This window comes from Seriola lalandi, unplaced genomic scaffold (assembly GCF_002814215.2).
Source record: "Seriola lalandi dorsalis isolate HSWRI2012SDOR001 ecotype SW California unplaced genomic scaffold, Sedor1 jcf7180002054609, whole genome shotgun sequence".
Lineage (NCBI taxonomy): Eukaryota > Metazoa > Chordata > Actinopteri > Carangiformes > Carangidae > Seriola > Seriola lalandi.
The window spans coordinates 618036-641005 of record NW_019525162.1 but is presented as its reverse complement, the minus strand read 5'-3'; the positions used below and the strand labels follow the sequence as shown (position 1 = coordinate 641005).

General features: G+C 40.0%; 6 protein-coding genes across 10 annotated transcripts; 4 read left to right on the top strand and 2 right to left on the bottom strand.

The window, feature by feature from the left end:
* Positions 1-218: 218 nt before the first annotated feature.
* Positions 219-5480, top strand: LOC111664988 (heat shock cognate 71 kDa protein-like). The gene is made up of 9 exons (XM_023419830.2): positions 219-361; positions 2130-2334; positions 2521-2726; positions 3063-3215; positions 3288-3843; positions 3962-4164; positions 4268-4466; positions 4594-4826; positions 5016-5480. The coding sequence occupies exons 2-9, from the start codon at positions 2130-2132 to the stop codon at positions 5208-5210; spliced, it is 1950 nt and encodes a 649-aa protein (XP_023275598.1). The 5' UTR covers positions 219-361; the 3' UTR covers positions 5211-5480.
* Positions 5481-6136: 656 nt separating this feature from the next.
* Positions 6137-8582, top strand: LOC111665008 (chymotrypsin-like protease CTRL-1). Its single transcript, XM_023419859.2, has 7 exons — positions 6137-6266; positions 6500-6603; positions 6737-6816; positions 6911-6992; positions 7112-7292; positions 7486-7616; positions 8237-8582. Exons 1-7 carry the CDS (start codon positions 6221-6223, stop codon positions 8396-8398), a joined length of 786 nt encoding a protein of 261 aa, XP_023275627.1. The 5' UTR covers positions 6137-6220; the 3' UTR covers positions 8399-8582.
* Positions 8583-8971: 389 nt separating this feature from the next.
* Positions 8972-11121, top strand: LOC111665002 (chemerin-like receptor 1). Of its 2 annotated transcripts, XM_023419849.2 has the most exons (3): positions 8972-9087; positions 9430-9881; positions 10296-11121. In XM_023419849.2, exons 1-3 carry the CDS (start codon positions 9078-9080, stop codon positions 10515-10517), a joined length of 684 nt encoding a protein of 227 aa, XP_023275617.1. In that variant the 5' UTR covers positions 8972-9077; the 3' UTR covers positions 10518-11121. The 2 variants fall into 2 exon arrangements, with proteins under 2 accessions (XP_023275617.1, XP_023275616.1); XM_023419848.2 differs by having other exon boundaries at positions 9430-11121.
* A 583-nt stretch (positions 11122-11704) lies between these two features.
* lin37 (lin-37 DREAM MuvB core complex component) lies at positions 11705-15520 on the bottom strand. 2 transcript variants are annotated; one of them, XM_023419862.2, is made up of 9 exons: positions 15089-15520; positions 14817-14892; positions 14664-14714; positions 14476-14511; positions 14129-14214; positions 13805-13965; positions 13011-13142; positions 12788-12861; positions 11705-12172 (listed from the first exon to the last, which is right to left on the bottom strand). In XM_023419862.2, exons 1-9 carry the CDS (start codon positions 15120-15122, stop codon positions 12085-12087), a joined length of 738 nt encoding a protein of 245 aa, XP_023275630.1. In that variant the 5' UTR covers positions 15123-15520; the 3' UTR covers positions 11705-12084. The 2 variants fall into 2 exon arrangements, with proteins under 2 accessions (XP_023275630.1, XP_023275631.1); XM_023419863.2 differs by having other exon boundaries at positions 14482-14511; positions 15089-15518.
* Positions 15521-15552: 32 nt separating this feature from the next.
* Positions 15553-20994, top strand: proser3 (proline and serine rich 3). Of its 2 annotated transcripts, none has more exons than XM_023419829.2 (13): positions 15553-16135; positions 16214-16322; positions 16404-16669; positions 16918-17069; positions 17194-17285; positions 17924-18021; positions 18127-18224; positions 18400-18626; positions 18719-19245; positions 19316-19508; positions 20083-20260; positions 20571-20652; positions 20830-20994. In XM_023419829.2, exons 1-13 carry the CDS (start codon positions 16125-16127, stop codon positions 20879-20881), a joined length of 2085 nt encoding a protein of 694 aa, XP_023275597.1. In that variant the 5' UTR covers positions 15553-16124; the 3' UTR covers positions 20882-20994. The 2 variants fall into 2 exon arrangements, with proteins under 2 accessions (XP_023275597.1, XP_023275594.1); XM_023419826.2 differs by having other exon boundaries at positions 18091-18224.
* hspb6 (heat shock protein family B (small) member 6) lies at positions 20903-22599 on the bottom strand. Of its 2 annotated transcripts, XM_023419865.2 has the most exons (4): positions 22424-22599; positions 22174-22331; positions 21611-21733; positions 20903-21502 (listed from the first exon to the last, which is right to left on the bottom strand). In XM_023419865.2, the coding sequence occupies exons 2-4, from the start codon at positions 22327-22329 to the stop codon at positions 21347-21349; spliced, it is 435 nt and encodes a 144-aa protein (XP_023275633.1). In that variant the 5' UTR covers positions 22330-22331; positions 22424-22599; the 3' UTR covers positions 20903-21346. The 2 variants fall into 2 exon arrangements, with proteins under 2 accessions (XP_023275633.1, XP_023275634.1); XM_023419866.2 differs by lacking the exon at positions 22424-22599 and having other exon boundaries at positions 22174-22414.
* Positions 22600-22970: the final 371 nt, after the last annotated feature.

Below are 22970 nucleotides of genomic sequence, written 5' to 3'. Positions count from 1 at the left end.
ATGTCAAATCAACGCTGCATCATTTGACATTTTTAATTTTACTTTTTTGCTGTTGTTTTGCTCAACTAGCAGACAGCCACAGAGGTAATAACAACAAGCTTTCTTTCAAGAAAATCTAGTCAATGTGGAGAAACATGGGGCCCAGAACTTTCCTTGGTGGAGTCACCTGACACCCAGTTGGGCTCTCCCTGCGCAGTGCTCAATATACACTGGGGAGCAGAGACACTCGTCCTCTTAGTCTGCCTGCCAGGAGAGGGAAAGGAGCGCTGGGAAAGGAGCTCAGACGTCGGTGTTGTGTGCGAAAACAAAGCACCACTTTAACTCAGTAATCTCTCAAGTCTTGAACATCTGACAGCGCAAGGTAACCCCTTTCTATAAGAAGCATTGCATTCAGCCTGGCTTCCTAGTCTGTCTTGCTTGCTGCTTTAAAAGCTCAACTGCCACATGTTAAAGGTGTTCACCATGTAAGTGAGGCCTGCATGGTTTTCTGTCAAACAATGGCATGATAAGCAGAATCAGAATCCCCACTGAAAACAACCACAGTTCAGTGACTGTTTAGCAAGGACAACTGACTGTTTCATTTCTTCATTTCCATTTCACAGTCACAGATGTGATCTTTGCTCTTCCAGATCACCACAACTAGAAGAAATTAGTGAACTGCATAAACAATAGAGCACATCTGTGACAGAATCTAATATAAACCCCCTCCATGTATGTATCACTTTGTCATATCCATGTTCCATGTTTTTGTTTTTTTTTTAACCACAGCACAAGGCAACTTTCAGAAGTGGGTTTGTAAAAGACAGTGAAGCAACAGTATTACAGCATGTCAGCATGTCAGCATATTCTGCTCTGTGTTACACAACTGGATAACTGGTCGTAATTCAATTACCTTGTCTAGTTGCAGCAGTTCTGGGACATTAAATGGACAAAATTTCTACTTCCACCTATTAGACAAACAGAAGAAAGAGAGATCCTCTAAAAATATTCAAATTGATTTGGTGTGTGTCTGTCTCTGCTTTCATAAATGATTCTATTTCCTGCCACATGCTGCTGGTTTTATCAGAGCACAGCATTAAGAAGTGAGGCAACAAGAGGCTTTTGTTGAGTTCCTCACTAATCAAATACTGTCTGTTACTGCAACTCAAAGCTGTAGATTTCTGTGGGTATTTTTGGTTATGAAGCCCTTTGTTTTAAAAGGATCCAGATAAGTTTTAAGCCGATTAATCACTGATAAATGATCCCTGAAGTTGTAGCCACCCTCCATTCATTGCCATGTAGATAGGGCTGATACTTTTTATAGTAAGTGCAAGCTATTTGGAACCAGCTGTCGGAAAATACACACAGATCACTATACTGCCGGTTCAGCAAATCACATCTCCACCAGCCTGACTGAGACACTGTAGTTTTATGTTGCTGAGGGAGCGGAGAGAAGTGGACAGGGAGATAAAGAGAAGTGTGATATAGTCCCGTCGCTGGGTCATGAGTGTTGGGAGGTAGTTTAAACCACTACGTCAGTGGTTCCCAGCCATTTCCACCTCATGCCCAACTTGAAAATCTCAAAAATGTTGGCGGCCCACATCTAACCTTGTAATAATACAGACGCCAAATAATGCCTTCTGAGAGCACTTTTTATTTTAACGCTAACAACTGAACATTCATGGTCCTGCCAGCGACAACATAAAGTTCCTATCAATGGCATATCACAGTGATAGGCCTTAATATGAGAAAAAAACAACTATGAAAGTAGTTTTTCAACATTTTTATGTTTTTAAAGAAATGTTTATTTTAAAACATTAAAAAATATAATTTATAGTTTCATTTAATCATTTTCTATAATTATATATTTTCACCAAAATTGTATTGTTTTGCAAGTGATTTGTCCGTCCACTTGCAATACATTCACGGCCCCAGCCCACAGGTTGGGAACCACAGCCCTAAACCACTGATGTCACACCACGACATAGCTGGCTAAAGACAAATTCCAAGTACAAAACAATTACAATTATACACATCAGAAAGAATATTGATCCTTTATTCAGCAATGATGAATACATGCACTAATCTGGGATTTCTATCCAAAACCAAAAGGGCTACAATTATTGACTTGTTTCTTTTGTTTATCAAAGATGTCTAAAGGACCAGCAGTAGGCATTGATCTGGGCACCACATACTCCTGTGTGGGCATCTTCCAACATGGCAAAGTGGAGATCATAGCTAATGACCAAGGAAACAGGACCACGCCCAGCTATGTGGCCTTCACAGACAATGAGAGACTGATTGGAGATGCTGCCAAGAACCAGGTGGCCATGAATCCAACCAACACTGTATTTGGTGAGTATTGCTACATCCACAAGAGAATAGGCTCAAAAAAATGATCAGAGCTTATTTTTCTCCTCTCTGTGTTGACGACTAATCATTCTGAAGAAGAAAAGTCAATACTTGTTATTTACTGTATATACACTGTGTACTTAAGATGTGACTTTCAGTGTCTTGATTTTTCTCTTAAACCTACTTCAGATGCTAAGCGTCTGATTGGCCGTAAGTTTGACGATCCTGTGGTGCAATCAGACATGAAGCACTGGCCCTTCAAGGTTGTGAATGACTCTACCAAGCCTAAGGTGGAGGTTGAGTACAAGGGTGAGATCAAAACCTTCTACGCTGAGGAGATTTCCTCAATGGTCCTCATCAAGATGAAGGAGATCTCTGAAGCTTATCTTGGCAAGGTAGTTGATAACAAATGTATAATACTATGGTTGACCTATGGTCACTTGGTTATATGCAGATAAAAGCGTGGAGATGGCATGATGCAACTATCAGGAAACACTACCTTATATTTGAAAGTTTGCACTTAACAGAAAACCATATCTAAAATATAATATCTCAAATCAGAGCAGGCACGTTCTTATGCTTCAAATACATTCTGAGAAAAATTCTCTAGAAGTGCATTGTCACCTAACCACAGTTTTCAATGTTTGCATCATGATGAGTGAAATTAAAAAGTATAATAGTGTAAGGACACATGTGCTATTTATTGACGTAAGGTGTTACTTTCTTTACAGTCTGTAACCAATGCGGTTATAACAGTTCCTGCTTACTTCAATGACTCTCAGCGTCAGGCCACCAAAGATGCTGGAGTCATTGCTGGGCTTAACGTGCTGCGCATCATCAATGAGCCCACTGCTGCAGCCATTGCTTATGGCCTGGACAAAAAGGTAACTAACCTGTTAAATGCAAATCTTAACCTGTTTTATGTTCCTATTACTTATTCTTATCATTTGCTTTAGGTTGGCGGTGAACGTAATGTCCTTATATTTGACCTTGGAGGTGGTACTTTTGATGTGTCAATCCTGACAATTGAGGATGGCATCTTTGAGGTCAAGTCCACAGCCGGTGACACTCACTTGGGCGGTGAGGACTTTGACAACCGCATGGTAAACCACTTCATTGGTGAGTTCAAGCGCAAGTTCAAAAAGGAAATCAACAACAACAAGCGAGCTGTGCGACGTCTGCGCACAGCATGCGAGCGTGCTAAGCGCACCCTCTCCAGCAGCACCCAGGCCAGCATTGAGATCGATTCACTCTATGAAGGAACAGATTTCTACACTTCCATCACCAGGGCTCGTTTTGAGGAGCTAAATGCAGACCTGTTCCGTGGAACCCTGGAGCCTGTGGAGAAGGCCCTGAGGGATGCCAAGATGGACAAGAGCCAGATCCATGACATTGTCCTGGTCGGTGGCTCCACTCGTATCCCCAAGATTCAAAAGCTACTGCAGGACTTCTTCAATGGCCGTGATCTCAATAAGAGCATCAACCCTGATGAGGCTGTGGCCTATGGTGCAGGTGAATATCTCAACCACATTTGGGTTTATATTTATAATTTTTAAATCTGCTAGTCGTTTTCATTTTAGTAGTCATAGTCATCGTGGCATCAGTTTCACCATTTCGAAACTCTTCACAGCTGTGCAGGCTGCCATCTTGGCTGGTGATAAGTCTGAGAATGTACAGGACCTGCTCCTGCTGGATGTAACGCCCCTGTCCCTGGGAATTGAGACTGCTGGAGGAGTAATGACTGTCCTTATCAAAAGGAACACCACCATCCCCACCAAGCAAACCCAAACCTTTACCACCTATTCAGACAACCAACCTGGTGTGCTCATTCAGGTACAGCAATCTTGAAGTAAAGAAGAAATGACAGTTACAATAACAATTAATCTTTAAAGTGTTCACTGATGCATCAGAATTTGATTTGAGTAATTGTTTTCAGGTTTATGAAGGTGAGAGAGCCATGACCAAGGACAATAATATCCTGGGCAAGTTTGAGCTGACTGGTATTCCACCAGCTCCCCGCGGGGTCCCTCAGATTGAGGTGACCTTTGACATTGATGCCAATGGCATCCTCAATGTGTCTGCTGTGGACAAAAGCACCGGAAAGGAGAACAAGATCACCATCACCAATGATAAAGGTAGACAACCATTTTAAATACTTCTTAAATCAGGAGCACTGAAAAAGTGAATGTAGCACAAAAGCTGAGAGAAAATAGTGAAATCTTGCACAGGAGATACAGAGCTTTGAATTTCATCCTCTATTAGGGCGGCTGAGCAAGGAGGATATTGAGCGTATGGTGCAGGAGGCAGAGCAGTTCAAGGCTGAGGATGAGGCCCAGAAAGACAAGGTTACAGCCAAGAACTCCCTCGAGTCTCTGGCCTTCAACATGAAGAGCACTGTGGAGGACGAGAAACTCCAAGACAAGATCAACCCTGAGGACAAAAAGGCCATTGTAGACAAGTGCAATGAGGTCATTGCCTGGCTGGACAAGAACCAGGTAAAAATCCATTCAACCATAAGTCGTGACAGAGAACAGACAGAGGTTCCTCTTTTGCATTGTGAAAGCAGAGTTTAATTTTGTGTTAACATTGTGAAACAATTATCCACTTCCCTTTAATATTGTTTTTTTTATAATAGCCAACAAAGTCCTCTGTCACAATGAAGTCTTGTTGCTTCTGTTACCCAGATGGCAGAGAAGGATGAGTACGATCACCAGCAGAAGGAACTAGAGAAAGTGTGCAACCCCATCATCTCAAAGCTATACCAGGGTGGTATGCCAGAAGGAGCGCCTGGAGGGATGCCAGGAGGAATGCCTGGTGGTTTCCCTGGTGGAGCCGGAGGTGGCTCCGCCTCTGGCCCAACTATTGAGGAGGTCGACTGAACACTGCCAACAGTGTCTATACCTCAGATCCCAACACAAATTTACTGTCTTAAAGTTATTTTCTTAGCCAGAATGCACATCCAATTGCACATTTGCACATCTTATTTGTACTTAAATTTTTGCTACAACAATAACAAATCCAAGCAACTAAATCTGACTCCTACAAACATCATTTATCTCTCCACCACCCCCCTTTGTGGGGTGATAAATGTCTGTGATTTCTAAAGATTAAATCAATAAAGATCACCAATGGGATTCTGAATTGAAAAATCTACTGTTTGTTGTGATTTATATTGAAAATATCATTACATTTGTGAATAACTCATATACAGTATATTCATAATGCATAAAATAGGTTTGCACAGGAACACTCAACTTGCAGCTCTTGAAACTTGCAGATAAAACTGGTTCCTGTAAACACACCACAAAGGTCTTGATGATTATCGTTTATCTGAACACTAGCTTGAAGTACTCACAGGATATGTCTTCATAAAAAAGCACACAAAAAACATGTTAGTTGTCAAAAAGAAAAAATAGGAGCAACAATTTTCATCTTGTTTCTGCTGATACGTGAGGAATGAAATAAGGGTAAATATAGCTCAACATATAGAAGGTGGTGCGAATTCATCCTAAACATGAATTGAAGAACATGTGGATTCTAAAACTGCAGAAAACTAAAAAAATAAATGGTGTTATTGCCACTTACCAGTGGAATGATTTCGCAACAATTTGTTTGCTAAAAGCCATGACCCAAGTGCACAAGAACAAGACAAATGCAAGTTTAAGACCAAGTAAGTGACTGTTTCAGTTAGAAGTCACCTCAGGTGCTTATCACCAGATGTTCCCTTCCCCGACCTACCACACCCATTGGACGGTTTCGGGGGAGGGGGGTGGAGGGGGAAGGTACCTGAAATATGGATTGAAACACATGGAACTCAGGGTAAGAGCCACATATAAAAGCCAGTGTCCCAAGCAGCCCAGACTCAGGGACGTGAATCACAGAGGCAGCCATGTTCTTGCTCATCAGTTGTTTTGCCCTTGTGACATCTGCACTGGGTGAGTGAATGACAGTTTACCACCACATTATCCATTCATCTGTATGAAAGTTGATCGTGACAATAGCAACTGATGATATCATTGGTAATATCTGACTGCTTGCACATCAATAGGATTGTAAATACGCACATGCAAGAAATCACGTAACACATTCTGACATGTCCTAGTATGTACAGTATATACCATATCTTGGGATAAGCACATGATTTTTTGATTGTGTGACTGGGCCTCAGGTTGTGGAGTGCCTGCTATCAAGCCCCAAGTGAGCGGATACAACAAGATTGTAAATGGGGAGACAGCTGTGTCTGGGTCCTGGCCCTGGCAGGTTTCACTTCAGGTAGCCTATATACTGCGACTTTCCACACCCACTGCACCTGTAGTTTTGCTAAAATTTCACCACCATTCAATTCAGATGAAAGAAATATCATTAGGAAAAGAATGAATATGAATATGCATCTTCTGATTCCTAGGATGGTAGAGGATTCCACTTCTGTGGAGGATCCCTGATCAACCAGTACTGGGTTGTGACTGCTGCTCACTGCCGCGTGTCGTAAGTAACTTTGATATGTCCCACATCTACATGAGAAAAATCCCAACACTGCCATCTCTGTAATAACTCTTCTGTCTGTTATTATTCTCTACAGTCCTAGAAACCACCGTGTTATCCTGGGAGAACATGATCGTCAGTCCAACAGTGAGCCAATTCAGGTCAAGAACATTGCCAGGGTAAGGAACACAATAACAGTGAAGCCTTTTTTTTTCCCTTTAAAAAATGTAAAGCTTTGCCTCAATTAAGTAAAATGACATTATATTTGCTTGTGATTTATGCTCACCTCTCCATCCAGGCCATCACTCACCCCTACTACAACTCCCAGAACTTCAACAATGACATCACCCTTCTGAGGCTGTCCTCCCCAGTGCAGATGACATCCCGTGTGTCTCCCGTGTGCCTGGCCTCCTCCAGCACCAGCATCCCATCTGGAACTAAATGTGTCACCACTGGATGGGGCAAGACTGGCCAAACCTGTGAGTGAGAGAATTCTTTCTACGTCTTACACACAGGGTAAATTTACAAACAGACATAAACTGTATGAACAGTTCCAATTCCACAAAGGAAAAATATAAAACCACTACAAAATATTCACCAAATCTCCATGAGAAAGATGTAAAAGATTTGTTTGTGTAGCTAGCCCCATCTCCATTTCTTCTCTGCTCTCAGCAAGCCCCCGCTACCTGCAGCAGACTTCCCTGCCTCTGCTCAGCCCTGCTCAGTGCCAGCAGTACTGGGGTTACAACAGAATCACTGATGCCATGATCTGTGCTGGTGCTTCTGGAGTGTCCTCCTGTCAGGTAACAACCATATCAAAGCCCCAACATTTGTAGGAAAAATAAGTAATTCTTCAAAACATCTGCAAGTCACATGTAAACCAATTGTCCACATGATTTATGTACATTTGTAAGTGACAAATTATTTCTTCATATATCATAAATGTAGGTAATCTATAGGGATTTATTAATGATTGTTGATGAACTGTTAGAAGTGAATACTAACAGATCATTTGTCAATGAATCATTACGTAAACATTTTCAAATAATATACACATAATATCCAGATTGATAATGGATAATTCAATATTAACATAATACATAAAACAACCATGTATAGATTTTGCAGCAACTAGAAAAGAAAAGTATTACTTCATTGACTTAAGGCTTGTAAATGACTTGATAACGAAAAAAGCCTAACTTCTTGTATCTTATTACGCAACATTGACACCCTGCAGCTTTTGTTTTCCTGATGTAATTTGATACTAATGACAAGCCAGCCCACATCCTGTAGAGAGCTGTAGAGAAAAAAAATGCTTCACTATCAAGCAATGTCAAGAGCTTGAACCAAGGTTTTATTCTATTATATGGCCTCATGCATGCTCTTAAAAGGCAATAAGAAAAGCACGTTTGTCTCATTTTAGGGTGACTCTGGTGGCCCTCTGGTCTGCGAGAACAGTAGAGTGTGGTCCCTTGTGGGTATTGTGTCCTGGGGTACCTCTAACTGCAATGTGCGTGCCCCTGCTGTGTATGCCCGAGTGTCCTACCTGCGCAGGTGGATCGACCAGACTGTTGCTTCCAACTAATGTCATCATTCAATACCTCATCACTCTGCTCCTCACTGTGATCAATGAGTGATTCTTTACTGCATCAACATGAACTAACACAAGGATGTTACTATTGCTGTTGACTTTGAATCGTAGCCACTCACTGTACAACTATGTTTGGTGCATTTATGAGAAAGTGTGCATAAAATCTTTAAGAAAACTAGTATTTGTTTCATGTCTTGCATTCATTTCCACCTGATACGCTGAAGTGTTATGGAAGGTCTAAAGGTGTCCTGTGCAAATAACAAAGAGCCAGTTTAAGATAAAGATCAAACTGCAAACTGAGATTATTGCATTTGTTCAAAGACAAATCTAGGTCTTACAACAGTCGGTCTGAAAAAAAATACTATCATTCTGTAACTTATTTCAGCTTTTGCCAAGACTTTATTAGAGTTATGTTCAATTAGCTCTAGTAGTTTTAAGATCATGCAGTCCTGTTGGATTGCATTATATTCTAACATGTTCTTGCTACTGTGTCTACTTGCTGTGGATTACTTAGCAACTTCTAACACAGCTACAGCAGCACTGGAAGTATTGTATCATTGGCAGTTGCACTAACTAAGAAGGAGGAGTAATCAAGAGTCAGAAAAGAGGAGTCCAGGCTGTAACACATACAGATCAACTTCGAATAAAGACAGACTATCATCGCACAGGAAAAATGGTGAATGGTAAGATATTTTAAACATGTAATTGCATTCCTTTTAGATTGCACTAACAAAAAGGTACAAACTTTGCAACATAGATTGAATATCAGAGGTAAAGTTAACTTGCAATTTATTAAAAAGTATTATGTGACCTCACCCAGCCTAGTATTATAGTGGGAGCTAGTGTTGCATAGAACATTTTCAAAACAATGATAAAAACTACAAAATCATCTTAAGTATATTCAAATCAGATTTTCTTTAACATAGTCTGGTTCTAATCAAATTCTTTGTTTTCTCAGTGCTTAGTGCAAAATGTGTTAAAGCAACAATCGTTTCTAATAACACATTTCTTTATTTGTCCATTAGTCAGCATCACTTCCAATTCAAGCACCACATCTGGGTTGGACTCGACTGGCAGATACAATTACTTGGCTATAGCCACTATGGTCATCTACTCTGTGATATTTCTGGTTGGGACAATGGGCAATGGTTTGGTCATCTATGTGACAGGCTGCAGAATGAAGAAAACGGTTAACTCAATTTGGTTTCTCAACCTGGCCCTGGCTGACTTCCTCTTTACAGCCTTCCTGCTTTTCATGATCATCAGTGTCTCTCAGGATTACCAATGGCATTTTGGACATTTCATGTGCAAGCTCAACAACTTTGTGGGTGTAGTCAACATGTTTGCCAGCGTCTTTCTTCTGATGGCCATAAGTCTGGACCGTTGTCTGTCCATCTGGGTGGTGGTGTGGGCACAAAACAAGCGGACGACTCGCAAAGCTCAGATCATAACTGCTGTCATCTGGGTGGCTGCTGTGGTATGTAGCATACCTTATGCAACTTTTCGTGGGCTTCGGAAAGCGAACGGGAAGACTTATTGTACTTCTATAAGTGAATCACCAAAATTGATTCTCACCACTTTTCGCTTTGTTATGGGCTTCTTCATCCCATTCCTGGTAATATGCATCTCCTATGTGGCCATAGGGATTCGTGCAAGGCGCCTAAATAGGACAAGGACTCGTAGATCTCGGCGAATTATTTTTTCTATAGTTCTTGCATTCTTCATCTGCTGGTTGCCCTTCCATGTTGTTCATTTTATAGAATTAAAGATGCAAACTAACCCAAAACTAATTGATATTGTTAAAACTTTAGGTCCTATAGCTTTGTGTCTGGCTTTTATGAACAGCTGCCTGAACCCCATTCTCTATGTGTTTATGTGTGATGAATTCCAGAAGAAGCTCAAGCAGTCCATATGCGTAGTCTTAGAGAGTGCCCTGGCAGAGGACCGCCTGTCACTTATGTCCTCTCGCTCCTTGTCGTCCCACCTCTCACGGATTTCCCGGAAGTCTGAATCTGCTGCACCTACAGAGAGGAAAGGCACAGGCACTTCCTTAAACTTCACAGAATGCAAAGTGCTCGAAACTGGGGAGAGGGAAACACTGAGCACTGAATAAGTCCACCACACCCGGCAAGCAAAGTAAATTGTAATGGATACTTAGTTTTTTCTTTGTAAATCAGTAGAGAGAAAAGTAGATCAGTCTGAAACTGCCTGTGCACAGAAGAAAATTAGTATATTCTTATGTGTGATTTTAATGTATTTTATGTTAAAGTGCCCACTCACCAACTGCTGGCTGATAAGACTTCCCCTCATCTAATTTTGTTTCATCTGTTACAACTTCCAGATTTTTTCTTACTAGATGTAGATCGATGACATCACGTAGCTTCCAATGTGTAAATAATCAAATCAACTAACACTTAGTAAGTGTGCTTCCGCTTTCAAGATGTAAATATAAGTAAAGTTTTTCAAAGAACATCCAGTATTAAAAGTGAATTACTTTGTATGATCAGATAAAGAAGTATGTGTAACTCATTTTGTGAAGATACCTGTTTTGTGTTTATCTTGATTTTTGTAGGTTTTTATGATTCAGCTTATTTACCTTTGTTAACAGACAGGCTTATTGTCCATAGCACGATTCATGATATTGTCATAAAAGACTGGACTTAAATAATTGAGCTTTATGCATTTTCATACCCTGAATAAAAACTTTTTTTTGATGACGTTTGCTTCCTTCTACATGACAAACACGAGTGCACGATATTCGAAGATGGGTGTTATCTGTACAGAACATCAGTGGTATATGCTTGGCTTCTTGCGTTTACAAAATTAAACATATCCTCTATGTCAGCCCAGTCTCTGATGACTTGAAACCACCTCACTAATCGACTTTTGGTTTTCAGTAAGTCAATGGAAGAAAAACATGTGAAACACGAAAACGTAATTGTTTGACAAAATAATATCCTTATCTCACAAAACACTTACTCTGAAGGTGTTACCTCACCCCTCTCTGTATACAAAGAGAGCATGTACTACAGTGCAGTTATAAAAGGCTGCAGTTTCTAAGCTGTTCATCTGGTATAGATTTCTCTGTGTTTCATTATTTGAAATGTAACAGATGAAAGCGTTGTTATTCCAGCACTTTCTGACTGCACAGTAGTTCCTGTATCTCCACATCTGGGACATTACATTTTTAATGACGTTTAGTAACTGACATTTCACTTTAGATTAAAGCATGAAAATACAATTATGTTTGCAGTTATTGGGGGTTGACATTTGTGGAAATGAAGGGAGCAAATCTGAAAGTGGAAGAGACCACAATAGATTTTAATCAATCGTGTTAATGTTGCAGATACACAAGTCACTTTTTTTTTAATGGAAAAATACTACTGATGAGTTAATTTAATCAGACATATATGTAGTTTTTTTATGAGTAAAAACAGTCTCACATCACACTAGAAGAAACTCCCACATAAGAAATTGCATCAAATTTAAACATCTTTCAAAAACAAAAAATCTGCAATGCATAGGACGTATTGTCTATTTAAGGCTCCAGTTTCGGTTAATACTTTCCTATGAGTCTGATTGTTTAGATGGCAGGTGTATTCAGACATTGAGTCCTATGGCATGGCTCCATTCCAACTGTATAGAGAGTCCATTCTGTGGTGGAGTTACAAGGAAGCCAGTTAGCGATCATAGAGCTCCTTCATCTCCTTTAGGATCTTGATACTCTCACTGTATCTTAGTTGGTTCTTGTTGGAGCACTCCTTCCATCTGGAAAACAGAGCAATAAATATCAGTTATTTTGTTCAACTTTTTTATAGTGTATTCTCGTTGACTGTTCATTACAAAATCTCATGGTTAAACCACTTTTTCCAGTTTCTAATGTGAGAATACACACCTTTAAACAATATGCTCATATTCTTATCCACTTTTATCACGACAACTCTAAATTTGTAGAGGAAATGTGAGCATAGTTAAAGGTCATATATTTTTCTCCCATTCAGCCAGCTTTGCTGGAATGGAACAAACACTAACCGACATGCAGTTTGCTTATGGTTATGTGGTAGGTGCTGAAATAAATGAAAGAATAACTTTAAAAGTCTGCTTCTGTTCAGAACAGAACAATTATAAAATCATTTTGTTTTCAAGTCAGGCTCTTTGGTCAACTATTACAGATTTTGACAAAGATCAACTCACTGCATACATCGGACATTAACAGCTTGTCACACACCTTTAGCACCATACAGAATACCCATGGATGAAACCTTGACCTTGATGTCAGCTGTGTACAGTACACAGGTCAATGAAAATGTGAATAATTCTTTTCAACAAAAATAAAAGGTACAAGTTATAGTGGAACTCAAATGGCTTTTCATGAAGACATACTTTTGCCTTATCTTTTTCCAACGTTCCATGTGGTCACATATGAGAGAACCTGATACAGGGACTGAATCTGTCAACTGTGGGGAGAGAAAATGATTTTGTTAGTTATAGTTCTTCCGTTACCTTTTTAACAAATGAACTTGATTTAATAATACATGTCTGCAATCTAATACCACAATGCAAGTAAAATACCATCAATAATTGTCATGCACATATTATACAGAACCTTGGTAACAGTGGATTTTTCAGTATGTGGGATCCTGAGATTGATGGGTTCACCAGAATTGCTGTTTGGACAAGAGGATGGAGGAGGGAGTCTGTACACATTCTGGCCTTTACCATTGATCATGTCCGTGACCTGGCAAAAGAACAAAATTTAGAAAAAGGAACACAGTGGAACACCCATTCACACAAAGTTATTCCTGGTGTTATGATGTTCAAAGACCATTACAAAATACCATCTTTAGGACTTAAAAATTACATTCTAGAAAGTACTAGATTTGCATTTCACTGTTTCAAAGACATTTTTAATCTAAATTAATGAACATACTAATGATAAGTGTTTTAAATGATCAGTTCAGACAAATTAAAAAATTAAAACAAATATTTTCACACTTACCAATAGTAAGTGTGTAGTAATACTTCACACTGGTACAGTGGTGGTACCCACAGGGTGGTTTAGTTATGCACATATGCAGTTAAAGTTGTATCTGTAGGGATTCTGAGATCTCTACTGCTGAGACATATCCTCCATACACCAAACATGGGGATGGAATTTTTTGTAGTACTCAAAACACTCATTACTCATTACAGCCCTTATTTTCCTTAAATTGGGAAAATAACATTTGTTTATCATTGAAGTACTTATTGTTTATTATCCCTTCAGCTCACTCCCTCCAGAGCAATTGGCCACAATAAAAGTGGAGTCCCTACTGCACAAAGGAATACGCTTTTAAAACTTTTTGGTGATGTTTGCATATTTTGAAGGAAATTAAAATTATTCAACATGTATAGCCTCACCTCTTCCTCTACCATGCTGTGTGGGGGGCTCGGGGAAGCAGCTGGCTCTCGAACAGACGGGTTGTTTCTCATCCAGGCACGGCAGATAGGATACAGTGGGGTGCTGGTGTTGAACTGAGCCAAATCCACACTCCGATCAAACAACTTAATAATGTAAGCATCTAGCAAACGGAGAAAGACAGAACAGCAAGAAAAAGAAAAGGTAAGTAATTGTTGAACAATGAAGAAAAAGCCAAAGTGATCACACAGTAACTGAGGGGACAAAAAGGACAAATGCTACAGTGTAATTTATTTTTGAATTATTTTCAGTATTTGCAAGTTTACTTTGTTTATGCTGGTTGCTCTCTGGTATGCCCTCATCCATTTCTTTTCTCTTCTTCCTCCGATGCTGTGGAAATCGAGCTGAAGGTCTGGGGGAATAAAAAATCAAAAATCAAAACAAGTATGGAAACTTTATTTCATGTCTTGAAATTCACAATAGTTACTGCGTCTTGTGTGTTTTTATTAATCTATTGTTGTACGCAGAGAAACAACTTTTTAATGTATAAAGATAAAATCATTGACAAAGGGGCCCCACAGTGAAATGTTTTTTTCAGACACAAATAATAAGACAAAAAAAAATTGTGGAAGTGTTTTTGAGCTACTGTTATCTAAGGATCAAAAATACATACACTTGCCTTTTTCCAGCAGATGATGGAGACAAATCCCTAGATAGGGGAAGTGGAAAACGCAAAAACAGACCTTTGTACTTTTATGTTGAAAAAGCACACATTAAGTGACTCCACAGCACCAACCACAGTATATAATTTATTCCACAAAATTCTACATATAAAACTGAAATCAAATCGTCGACCCATACTTGTTTAAAGCGTCCGATGATATTTTTCCAGTGTCACCCTCATTTTGCTCCCTGTTCAAAATTCAATGATATTAGTCTGACTGGAAAACAATCACAATGATACATTACTGATTTTTAAAAATACTTTCATAATAATTATATAATAATTCTGACCTTTCATTCTCACTCTTCTCAACCAGTCCTTTTAACACAGCATCCAATCTGCTGCGAGCACCAGCCCCCTCTAAATCTGCAGAAGTCATGATTAAAGTTGTATACATATGTAATAATTACTAACTGCATCCACAATAAGGTGATAATATTCTTTAATGTGGGTGACATTACAATGCTGAATTTGAATAGTGAATATAATGCCATATGCAATAGTCTTCGTCAGGAAGACTTTTGAATGGAAATAACTTTGGTGGATAGGGTACACCGCTCACCTGGCCTTTCAGTCTTGATCTTGACGTGATGCATTGTCTCCGCCTTTCGTCGTATATATTTCACACGGTAATTAAGAAAAAATACACCTACTTTTAAAGCCAAGCGTTCACTGTGGGTAACCGGACTGCTCTCAGTTTTTAAGGATGATAACGACTCGTAACAACTACTTGAGAAAAATAACGTATGACTGTTACAGGACGTTTGCTTGCTAACGTGAACGTTTGCTAGCTAGCTGCGGTTATGCGTTAGCCGTAACCATTGTATAACGTCAACGCTAGACCGCAAACTCATCTTTATCCAAGTTTACCTATTATAACGATTTGTTGAATGACAGTTAGTCCTTCCACACATTCACTTGAATGATACGGTGGAGCGGCTGTTTTATTATTATATTGGACCATAGCACTTACTAGCTGAAATTACCATTGCTAACTTAGCTTATTTTTGACGATCGCATAGCCTTTGCAGACTTTCCTCTTCCGCGCGCTGCCGGTTTCCTGTTAACTGATTGGCGCCTGTCCGATGAGGCCCTTCTACGTGATTGGGTAAATGTCACGTCCATCATATTAAGCTCGGCGCCCATTGGCTGGATGTCTTGAAGTAAATAACAATCGGCGTAAACAGTCACGCTCTCTTCTTGTTTCATCGATAATATTAGGCTTTATTTGCCACAAAGAGGAAAGTTATTATATTGTGAGTCAAAAAGTTAGACTTGTAGAATGGATGGAAAGATCTGTAAAATGCTCGTTGTAGAGGTTTGATTTATCCGTACATCTCGTTTGATTCCATGGTAACTTTCTTTTGTGGACATGCCAAATCAACAAATCAGCTCGGAAGGCTGAAGTAGATAATGTGGTGTTCGTCTTAATAGTCATATTACAGTAAGATGTAAGTAACCCAGGCAGTCAGACATGTCGATCCAGCTATAACCTGAATACAAAGAGTTTAGTTCAAACTAGGCATAGTGAAACAACCTCTACTGTGTTTCCTGTCCTGTGTGCTGTTGTGAACCATCTGTGACTTTCAAAAGCTGTCATGAAATCCAGGTAAGATCTCAAGAACACATTTTTTTTTATAGTACCTTAAACCATAGTTACAATTAGTCACGTGTGTTGTTTTTGCAGTGGCTCTCTGTTCACAAGGCAGAATCCCTTCCAACCAGCATCCAGAGTGGGAAATGCACACTACCACCCATCCTGCAACCAGTCCCTCTCAAAAAAACAGAAGAAAACAGTATGTTTTAAACGTAGCACATGCAACAGCTGACTCTAATGTTGCTTTCCTCATATCTGTCACTTCTTTGTTCTTTTGCAGACTTTAAGTCCAGTACATTCAAACCCGCAATCCAGTCCACAACTACACTCTCTGAGTCCAGAGAACCAACAGCCATCTAACAGACGTGACCCCCATTTTGCTGCACCAGATGGACAACATCTTTTTTCAGAGTCCTGGCCTACTACTGACTGCAGATCTTCTCCTGCAACATCATCTGACATGGAGATACCTGAACAGTCTGCAAGGGCAGGGAAATCCACCACTTCCTCTGAACTGGGAGTTCAGCAGGATTCAGTACTGGCAAAGTATGCTTTAATTTCACAGAATCAAGACCATACCCTCAAACGTAGCGGTGCCTGTGCCCTATTTTATCCTTTTAAATATACCTGTAACATTTTTCACTGTGAAAAGTTGCACGATGCAAGACATGCCTGAACATGACAATGGTAACTGTGATGTGAAGACCGAAAGATAAAAGAAACACATCAGTGGGAACTCTTGGGAACTGTGGGAATGAGTAATTGTAACCAGCTCTGATCTTTTGCCCTTTCAGATACATAGAACGTTTTCGTCACGGTCGACCACAGAGTCGAGAGGCGCGCCAGCAAATGGCTTCTGCAATCGGAGAGGAGCAGCTGCCTTTTTGGTGGATGTCACCATCATCTTTACCTCCCAGTTCAACACCAACTAAAACAGCAGACACAGGTATATTTTCACCTATTATTATCTTTCAATGAAGGAGTTACTGACTGTTACCTGCTCCTAAATTCAGGTGGAGATGGTAACATTTCTAGTAAAGTCCTACTGTGGAATCCCTTCCTCTGAACAGATCTGAGAGATGATCACATGCCTGCCATTTTCAGTCCAGCTGGACAGCATCGACGTGACAGATCCCCTTCCCCATGCAGAGGATCTCTTAGTGTGAGTGCACTTGGAATGAGCCGCGATATAACCTGTTATTATATTGTCTTTCTCTACTAAACAGAATAATAGATGTATTGTTTGTAAGAAATTTCTTACCTCCCCAACTCCCTAACCTACAAATGTATATTTCTTTCTTTCAAAAGTTAAAAGAAAAATGGATACTATAACTATTTTTGTTTTTAATCTTTGCATATACTGTTTTAAAGGATTAGTTGGTCTCCCATGTCCAACTTATGCCATGTTTGTCTGCAAGGGAGACACCTTTTTCCAACTAAGTGTGCATATAAATATTTGCATTTCAACACCACACCACATGTCCATTTGGAAACCTCTGTGTTTACTAAATGCCGGGGAAGCCATCTCTTATGCAACCTTGTTTGATACATTTATGGCTCGTTCAGCCTGCTCATGTCAAATTTATCACGCTCATAAAATTTAAAAAAAACATTAGTATATTCATTAGCAATTTAAGGCCAGATAATGTGATGGATTAGATTTTTATTTTTTTTACTCAAATGCTACAAATGTCATTATCTAGTTTTATTTAATTTACACAGTGTTGCGAGTGTTTTTAATATAAAAATGTAACGAGCAGAACTGTGGCTTATTGAGAGTACTGCATGTTGTTTTCTCAGATCTTGTCAGACACCTCCCTGGGTGAATTTGATGACACAGAGATACTACACCTTCAGGAGAGGGCCAGCAGACTTCTGCTGAGAGAGTATGAAGACCAGTGAGTAACATTAATGATACTCTAATTCTAATTCCTTTTAATGTAAGTAACTTGTTGTCTTTCTAACAGTGCATGCATTCTGAGTGATGGATCTATCCCTGTCAGCTCAGAGGGCCTGGGGTGCTCAGATTTCTCTTCTCCAGTCAGCGTAGATGAGCCAGTGCGACGACCTTTGATTCCTAGTTTAATAAAATCTACTACAGGTAAGGCAACAGTGTGGTGTAGAATACCATCTCTTGTCTTCTTCCAATGCAAACATGCAGAGTGCTGTTCCGTCTTACGCAACTTATAGTATATGACTCTTTTTTTCATGAATGGTGTTTTAAACTGTACTATTGTGTCAGTGTAATTGTGCAATGTGTTGCTTAACATTTACAGTGCAGGCCAGATCCAGATCCAACTCTGCTCAAAAATCTGTCCTTCCTTCTTTGGTGCCTCCCACACGTCCGGAAGAGGACATCTTGTTCCAGTGGCGTTTAAGGAGAAAGATGGAGCAGGCCAGAGAGTGGCCTCAGCCCCTGAACCACTCCAGTCATCAGTCTACCGCCTTTAGCTGGCAGGCACCCAGTTTAAGCCATCCCTCAACTGCTGGACAGGCTTACAAGGTTGGAGTGCATGATATTTTTTCCAATTGGTTCAATATTTATTTCAGATTTACGTAATAATCTTAATGTCCTCCTTCTTGTGTCATCTCTAGCAACAACAGAGCACTCCACCTCCTGAACTCACACAAAGAAATACTCATCCACACGTCATTGCACCCCAGCCAGAAGTCAAAGAAGCGCACAGATCATGTCCCCCAGCATCAGGTCCACCTCCCTCTCCTGTCTATGTTGTCTCTGGCTCTTCTGTCTCTCAACCCCAGAGTGTTGCCCATGTTCCTGCCCATACGCATTTACTCTGTGATGTCTTACCCTGTCCCATCCAGTCATCTCATGCTCGTGCACAACAGAACATTTCACAGAGGTTAGACGAGTCCCACACCAAAGTTGTCAGTAAAAAGACCCAAATCCCTGGTAACTCAGCAGATATCATGACTGATGAACCTATTCGTGAACATATATCATCCTCAACATGTGCTTCATCTGGAGCTATAGAAGAAGAGTGGCCTCTTCACAACAGAAGGTTTGAGAGTAACAAGAAAGAGAAAGCTCAGAGAAAAGAGTCAGAGAAGACAGAGAAGAAGACGGCAACGTCCATCAGAAGACAAAAGAAATCAACAAGGTGAAGTATTGAAACATGCACACGGCGTACAAAAATTCAAGTCTGAATGCTTAATATAGATTTGTTGCAGATATACTGTGGACAAGCAACATACGGATGGCCCCAGCTGTACAAAGAGGAGCTCTCCACGTCAAAGACTTCCAAAAAAGGTCATGCCATTGGCTGAACAGCAGCAACAGGAGGGAAGCCAGAGCTTTTCCAGTGAGAGCTGTACTGGTGATTATGCACCACCACCTTCTCCAATCCACAGTGCCTTAGGACAGGTCAGCAAAGGTTCTTTTTTACCAACTTCAACAGTTCTCATGTTGTTTCTTTCATGCACTTTATGTAGTTTGACTAATATAAGAGCCTTAAAGAATTGAGGTTGTCTGCTTCTTTGGTCTTAATGTTTTACCTGCTGCATTAATAACTTGATAACTTGTAAGTAGCAATGCACTGAAAGATATCAGTGTTGCTGCTCAGTACACCTTAATTTGCGAGGATTAGTAAATCTTAGATTTAATATTCACTCTTGTTTACATGAAGTGATTATTAAATGTAAGAAACCCATACACGAGATATTGTGGGAATTTATCCTTCCATGTTGTCTTCAGGAGGTTGACTGTAGGTGATATTGTCCTACTAAATAATTTAAGATACACGGCTTCATTACTAACCATGTTAGAATAATATGATAAAAAGCAAAAATTCTTACACTAAAATATACTGCATTTACCACAGCTCTTAGTGCTGCCATTACTCTGCACGCTTTGTATTTTTTAGACATCATCATCTGCTGTAAGCATTGTAATTAAAAGGTGCATTAACCAGTAGGATGTTCTCTCCGGGCCTTGACAGGTAGTTTCAGAGGTATTATTCTCTACGGTGGATTCATCACCTGCTCAGAGGTCCCCCGTCACTTTGGCTTCTCCTCCTTGTGCTGCCTCTGCCTCTGCACCTCCACAATCCACAGTTCCTCCGTGTAATACACAGAACTCTATGGAGGTTATTTCACAGCTGCTGCAAGAGGCTGAAGGTGAGCTCATGGCAGCAAAGAGCACCAACCTTTTACCCTGTAGTTAATTGTGGAGAATATATTGTGACCTATGAATAGCTTCCATTCCCAGCATTCCAAGCCCCTTTAGGTCAAAAGCCCTCGAACTTTCTGTATTTTTGTTGCACACTTGTGCTCCGTGTTGGATTGTATGGTAGTTGTAACTGCATGCTGTTTTTGAGGATTTCAGTACTATTATGGTTCATGCTGATAATATTCTATTATTATTATCCCTCTCCTTGGCTGATCATTACCGTCACAACAGAACTTCTTTTTTTTTTTTCCATTTCAGATTCAGATGAAAAGGAGTTTGATGACGACCCTTTGTTACAAGTCCTCCGGAAACAGAGAAAATGGGTAAAGGAGCAAATCAGGTAAAATATAAAGAAATTGTTCATCCGGTCAAAGTGATTGCCATCATTGATGTAAATTGATGTTGTTCCTTAAGGCTTAAAATCCTATGAAATGTGGCTCTTACACTCTTACACTCAGAATCATCTAAACATATCACCCCAAATTCCAGAAAAATAATCTTATATTTTTCTTTTTAGTGAAGTGGACTCTATGTTGAATGAAGTCGTGGATGAACAACAATTTACTTGAACACCGGCAAGAGGCACATGATGCAGTCACTTTTTTTTATTTTTATAAAAGAAATAAAGTTTATTTGTACTTTTTTTGAAGAAATATTTCCACATTAAAGAGTTTGGAGATAAGCTTGTGCATCATTAATCACAATCACAATACAGGGCATTTTACAAAAATTTCACAAAAAAAACAGCAGTTTGATACGTGAACGCAGAATATTTACAAAGACTAGTTCCTTGAAACATTATGTAAGATTGATGAATATTAGCAGGACAGTATATACAAACCTCAGAGAGCAGGGAATATTAGAACAGTGCCAAGAACAGGACAAATGTGTGTTTTGGCACATGCGGAGTGTTGCTGTGACTGGAGGAGCCTGAAGTTATTTCTGTTTGTGCCTGTGTGTTCTGGCTTCTGTTGCATTTGCTGTCATACATGGTGAATATGGTAGAGTGATCTGATTGTATGGTATTAATGTGATTAGGTCAGGGATCTGGAGTTGTCATTTTCCAGCATAGGTGCAGATATGATAAGGATGCCATCTGGAGAGACTGCTGACTCCAAAGCCATGGTGTCCACTCCCTTTGGGATTCGGTAGCGGCGGCTAAACTGCCGTGTTGTAAACCCAGGACCATCCTTTTAACAAGACAAAAGAAAATAACACAAATTCAGAGGATAACACCTCATAGCTGTTGTAAATAAACCCAAATAAAAATTTGGAAATGTTCCACCTAGAATACAAACCTTCTTTTCTTCATGCTTTCCTTGAACCTCTATAAAGTCCCCTATGACTTTAACCATGAGGTCCTCTGGGTTGAAATGCTTAACATCAACTTGAACTGTAAATCCAGTGTCATCACAGTTCACCTGACAAAGTGAGTCAAAATACTGTGTATTATTATATGGAAATATAATGCCTCTATGCACAGCAAATAGCAAGAGCAATAGCATTAGTCCTGTCCAGTCTTGCACTTAAGAGATATCCTTAACAATTTTTTGGGTGTGGAACTTCATCTTGACCTTGGAAGCAATAATTTGATGAAAAAAAAAAGTTCTATTGCATCCTTTTTTTGGGGCTTTCAACTTCATCTTGGGGGCCTTCATCTGCTGAAATAAAACTAGATGCAGTTGAATTTTCTGAAAAAGGCTCCTAAGTAGACATTGAGTCAGTATTTCTTTACATTTATTCTTTGCTTTAAAAAAATGGGGAGACAACTTTTCAAAAAGGTAGAGTTGATTCTCAGTTTATTGAACAAGGTACCACTATAAAAAGTCATTTGGTATGAGTTTTTCATAAAATGACCTACCTCTGCAGGGCTGGTATTATCAGTCTCTGGTATCAGTAATTTCGGAGACCAATTATATTGTCCATAGGTACCATTCAGCCGAGGAATGAGAGGTGGTAAAACCTTCTCCCATGGGATACCACCGGCTGGCAGAGTAGGTGGCAGGATGAAGTCCATTTCTAATCAGTAGAAAATTAGATAAGAAGAGTTGACTTGAGAGCAAGTGAGGCAACAACCTTGTCAGACAGACTACATGGAAGACACCACTTACCTGTTCTTAAATTCCCTGACCAAGTTAGTGTGTACGACGGAAAGGACAGCCCCTGTTTAACAGCTCGTGTTCCCCTGCGTGTGTTAAGTCCTGAATGAGATATTGTGAGATCCAGTGATGAACCAGTGCGTCAGCCTGTCTGGCTCCGAGCTCCTCTGGGTGCTGGCCGCGACTCACTGTTGTGGTGTATTTTATACTGGAGTTACATAATGAGTTGGGAATCCATAGTGGAGTGGGACACCTTGCTTCTGTTATGTTCTGGACTAATGCGTACCCTTGGGTGATCAGGCAGGGCCATATAGGATAAGAGTGTATTGTTTGGGCAGGGGCGCAGCTGTTGCGGACTTATTGGCAATTAACGTGTTTATCAGCCATTACCAGTGTTGTAGCCCGCAGTTTATTCCTAGTCTTTAGACCTGTTACAAACTATATGCTTAAGGTCTGTTGTCAAGGAAGGTCTATCCAAAAATAAGTTCAAAAGACGGTGTTGTTGACCCTCGTGAGCCGCTGCCAGACAGACAGTGACAGCAGGGGCGTCAAACACATG

What these genes read in the sequence shown, in the direction of transcription:
- LOC111664988 (XM_023419830.2), top strand. Translation starts at nt 2,130, where the DNA reads ATGTCTAAAGGACCAGCAGTAGGCATTGATCTGGGCACCACATACTCC. An exon ending in CTTATGGCCTGGACAAAAAG is followed by an intron (nt 3,216 to 3,287) that starts GTAACTAACCTG and finishes CATTTGCTTTAG; the next exon opens with GTTGGCGGTGAACGTAATGT. An exon ending in CCTGGCTGGACAAGAACCAG is followed by an intron (nt 4,827 to 5,015) that starts GTAAAAATCCAT and finishes TCTGTTACCCAG; the next exon opens with ATGGCAGAGAAGGATGAGTA.
- LOC111665008 (XM_023419859.2), top strand. Translation starts at nt 6,221, where the DNA reads ATGTTCTTGCTCATCAGTTGTTTTGCCCTTGTGACATCTGCACTGG. An exon ending in AGGTCAAGAACATTGCCAGG is followed by an intron (nt 6,993 to 7,111) that starts GTAAGGAACACA and finishes CTCTCCATCCAG; the next exon opens with GCCATCACTCACCCCTACTA. An exon ending in GGGCAAGACTGGCCAAACCT is followed by an intron (nt 7,293 to 7,485) that starts GTGAGTGAGAGA and finishes CTCTGCTCTCAG; the next exon opens with CAAGCCCCCGCTACCTGCAG.
- lin37 (XM_023419862.2), bottom strand. Translation starts at nt 15,122, where the DNA reads ATGCATCACGTCAAGATCAAGACTGAAAGGCCAG. An exon ending in GATCAAGACTGAAAGGCCAG is followed by an intron (nt 14,893 to 15,088) that starts GTGAGCGGTGTA and finishes TGACTTCTGCAG; the next exon opens with ATTTAGAGGGGGCTGGTGCT. An exon ending in AAAAATCCACTGTTACCAAG is followed by an intron (nt 12,862 to 13,010) that starts GTTCTGTATAAT and finishes CTCTCCCCACAG; the next exon opens with TTGACAGATTCAGTCCCTGT.
- proser3 (XM_023419826.2), top strand. An exon ending in CTGAGAGAGTATGAAGACCA is followed by an intron (nt 18,022 to 18,090) that starts GTGAGTAACATT and finishes TCTTTCTAACAG; the next exon opens with TGCATGCATTCTGAGTGATG. An exon ending in TGGGTAAAGGAGCAAATCAG is followed by an intron (nt 20,653 to 20,829) that starts GTAAAATATAAA and finishes TTTTCTTTTTAG; the next exon opens with TGAAGTGGACTCTATGTTGA.
- hspb6 (XM_023419865.2), bottom strand. Translation starts at nt 22,329, where the DNA reads ATGGACTTCATCCTGCCACCTACTCTGCCAGCCGGTGGTATCCCATGG. An exon ending in ATAATACCAGCCCTGCAGAG is followed by an intron (nt 21,734 to 22,173) that starts GTAGGTCATTTT and finishes TCACTTTGTCAG; the next exon opens with GTGAACTGTGATGACACTGG. An exon ending in GAAAGCATGAAGAAAAGAAG is followed by an intron (nt 21,503 to 21,610) that starts GTTTGTATTCTA and finishes TCTTGTTAAAAG; the next exon opens with GATGGTCCTGGGTTTACAAC.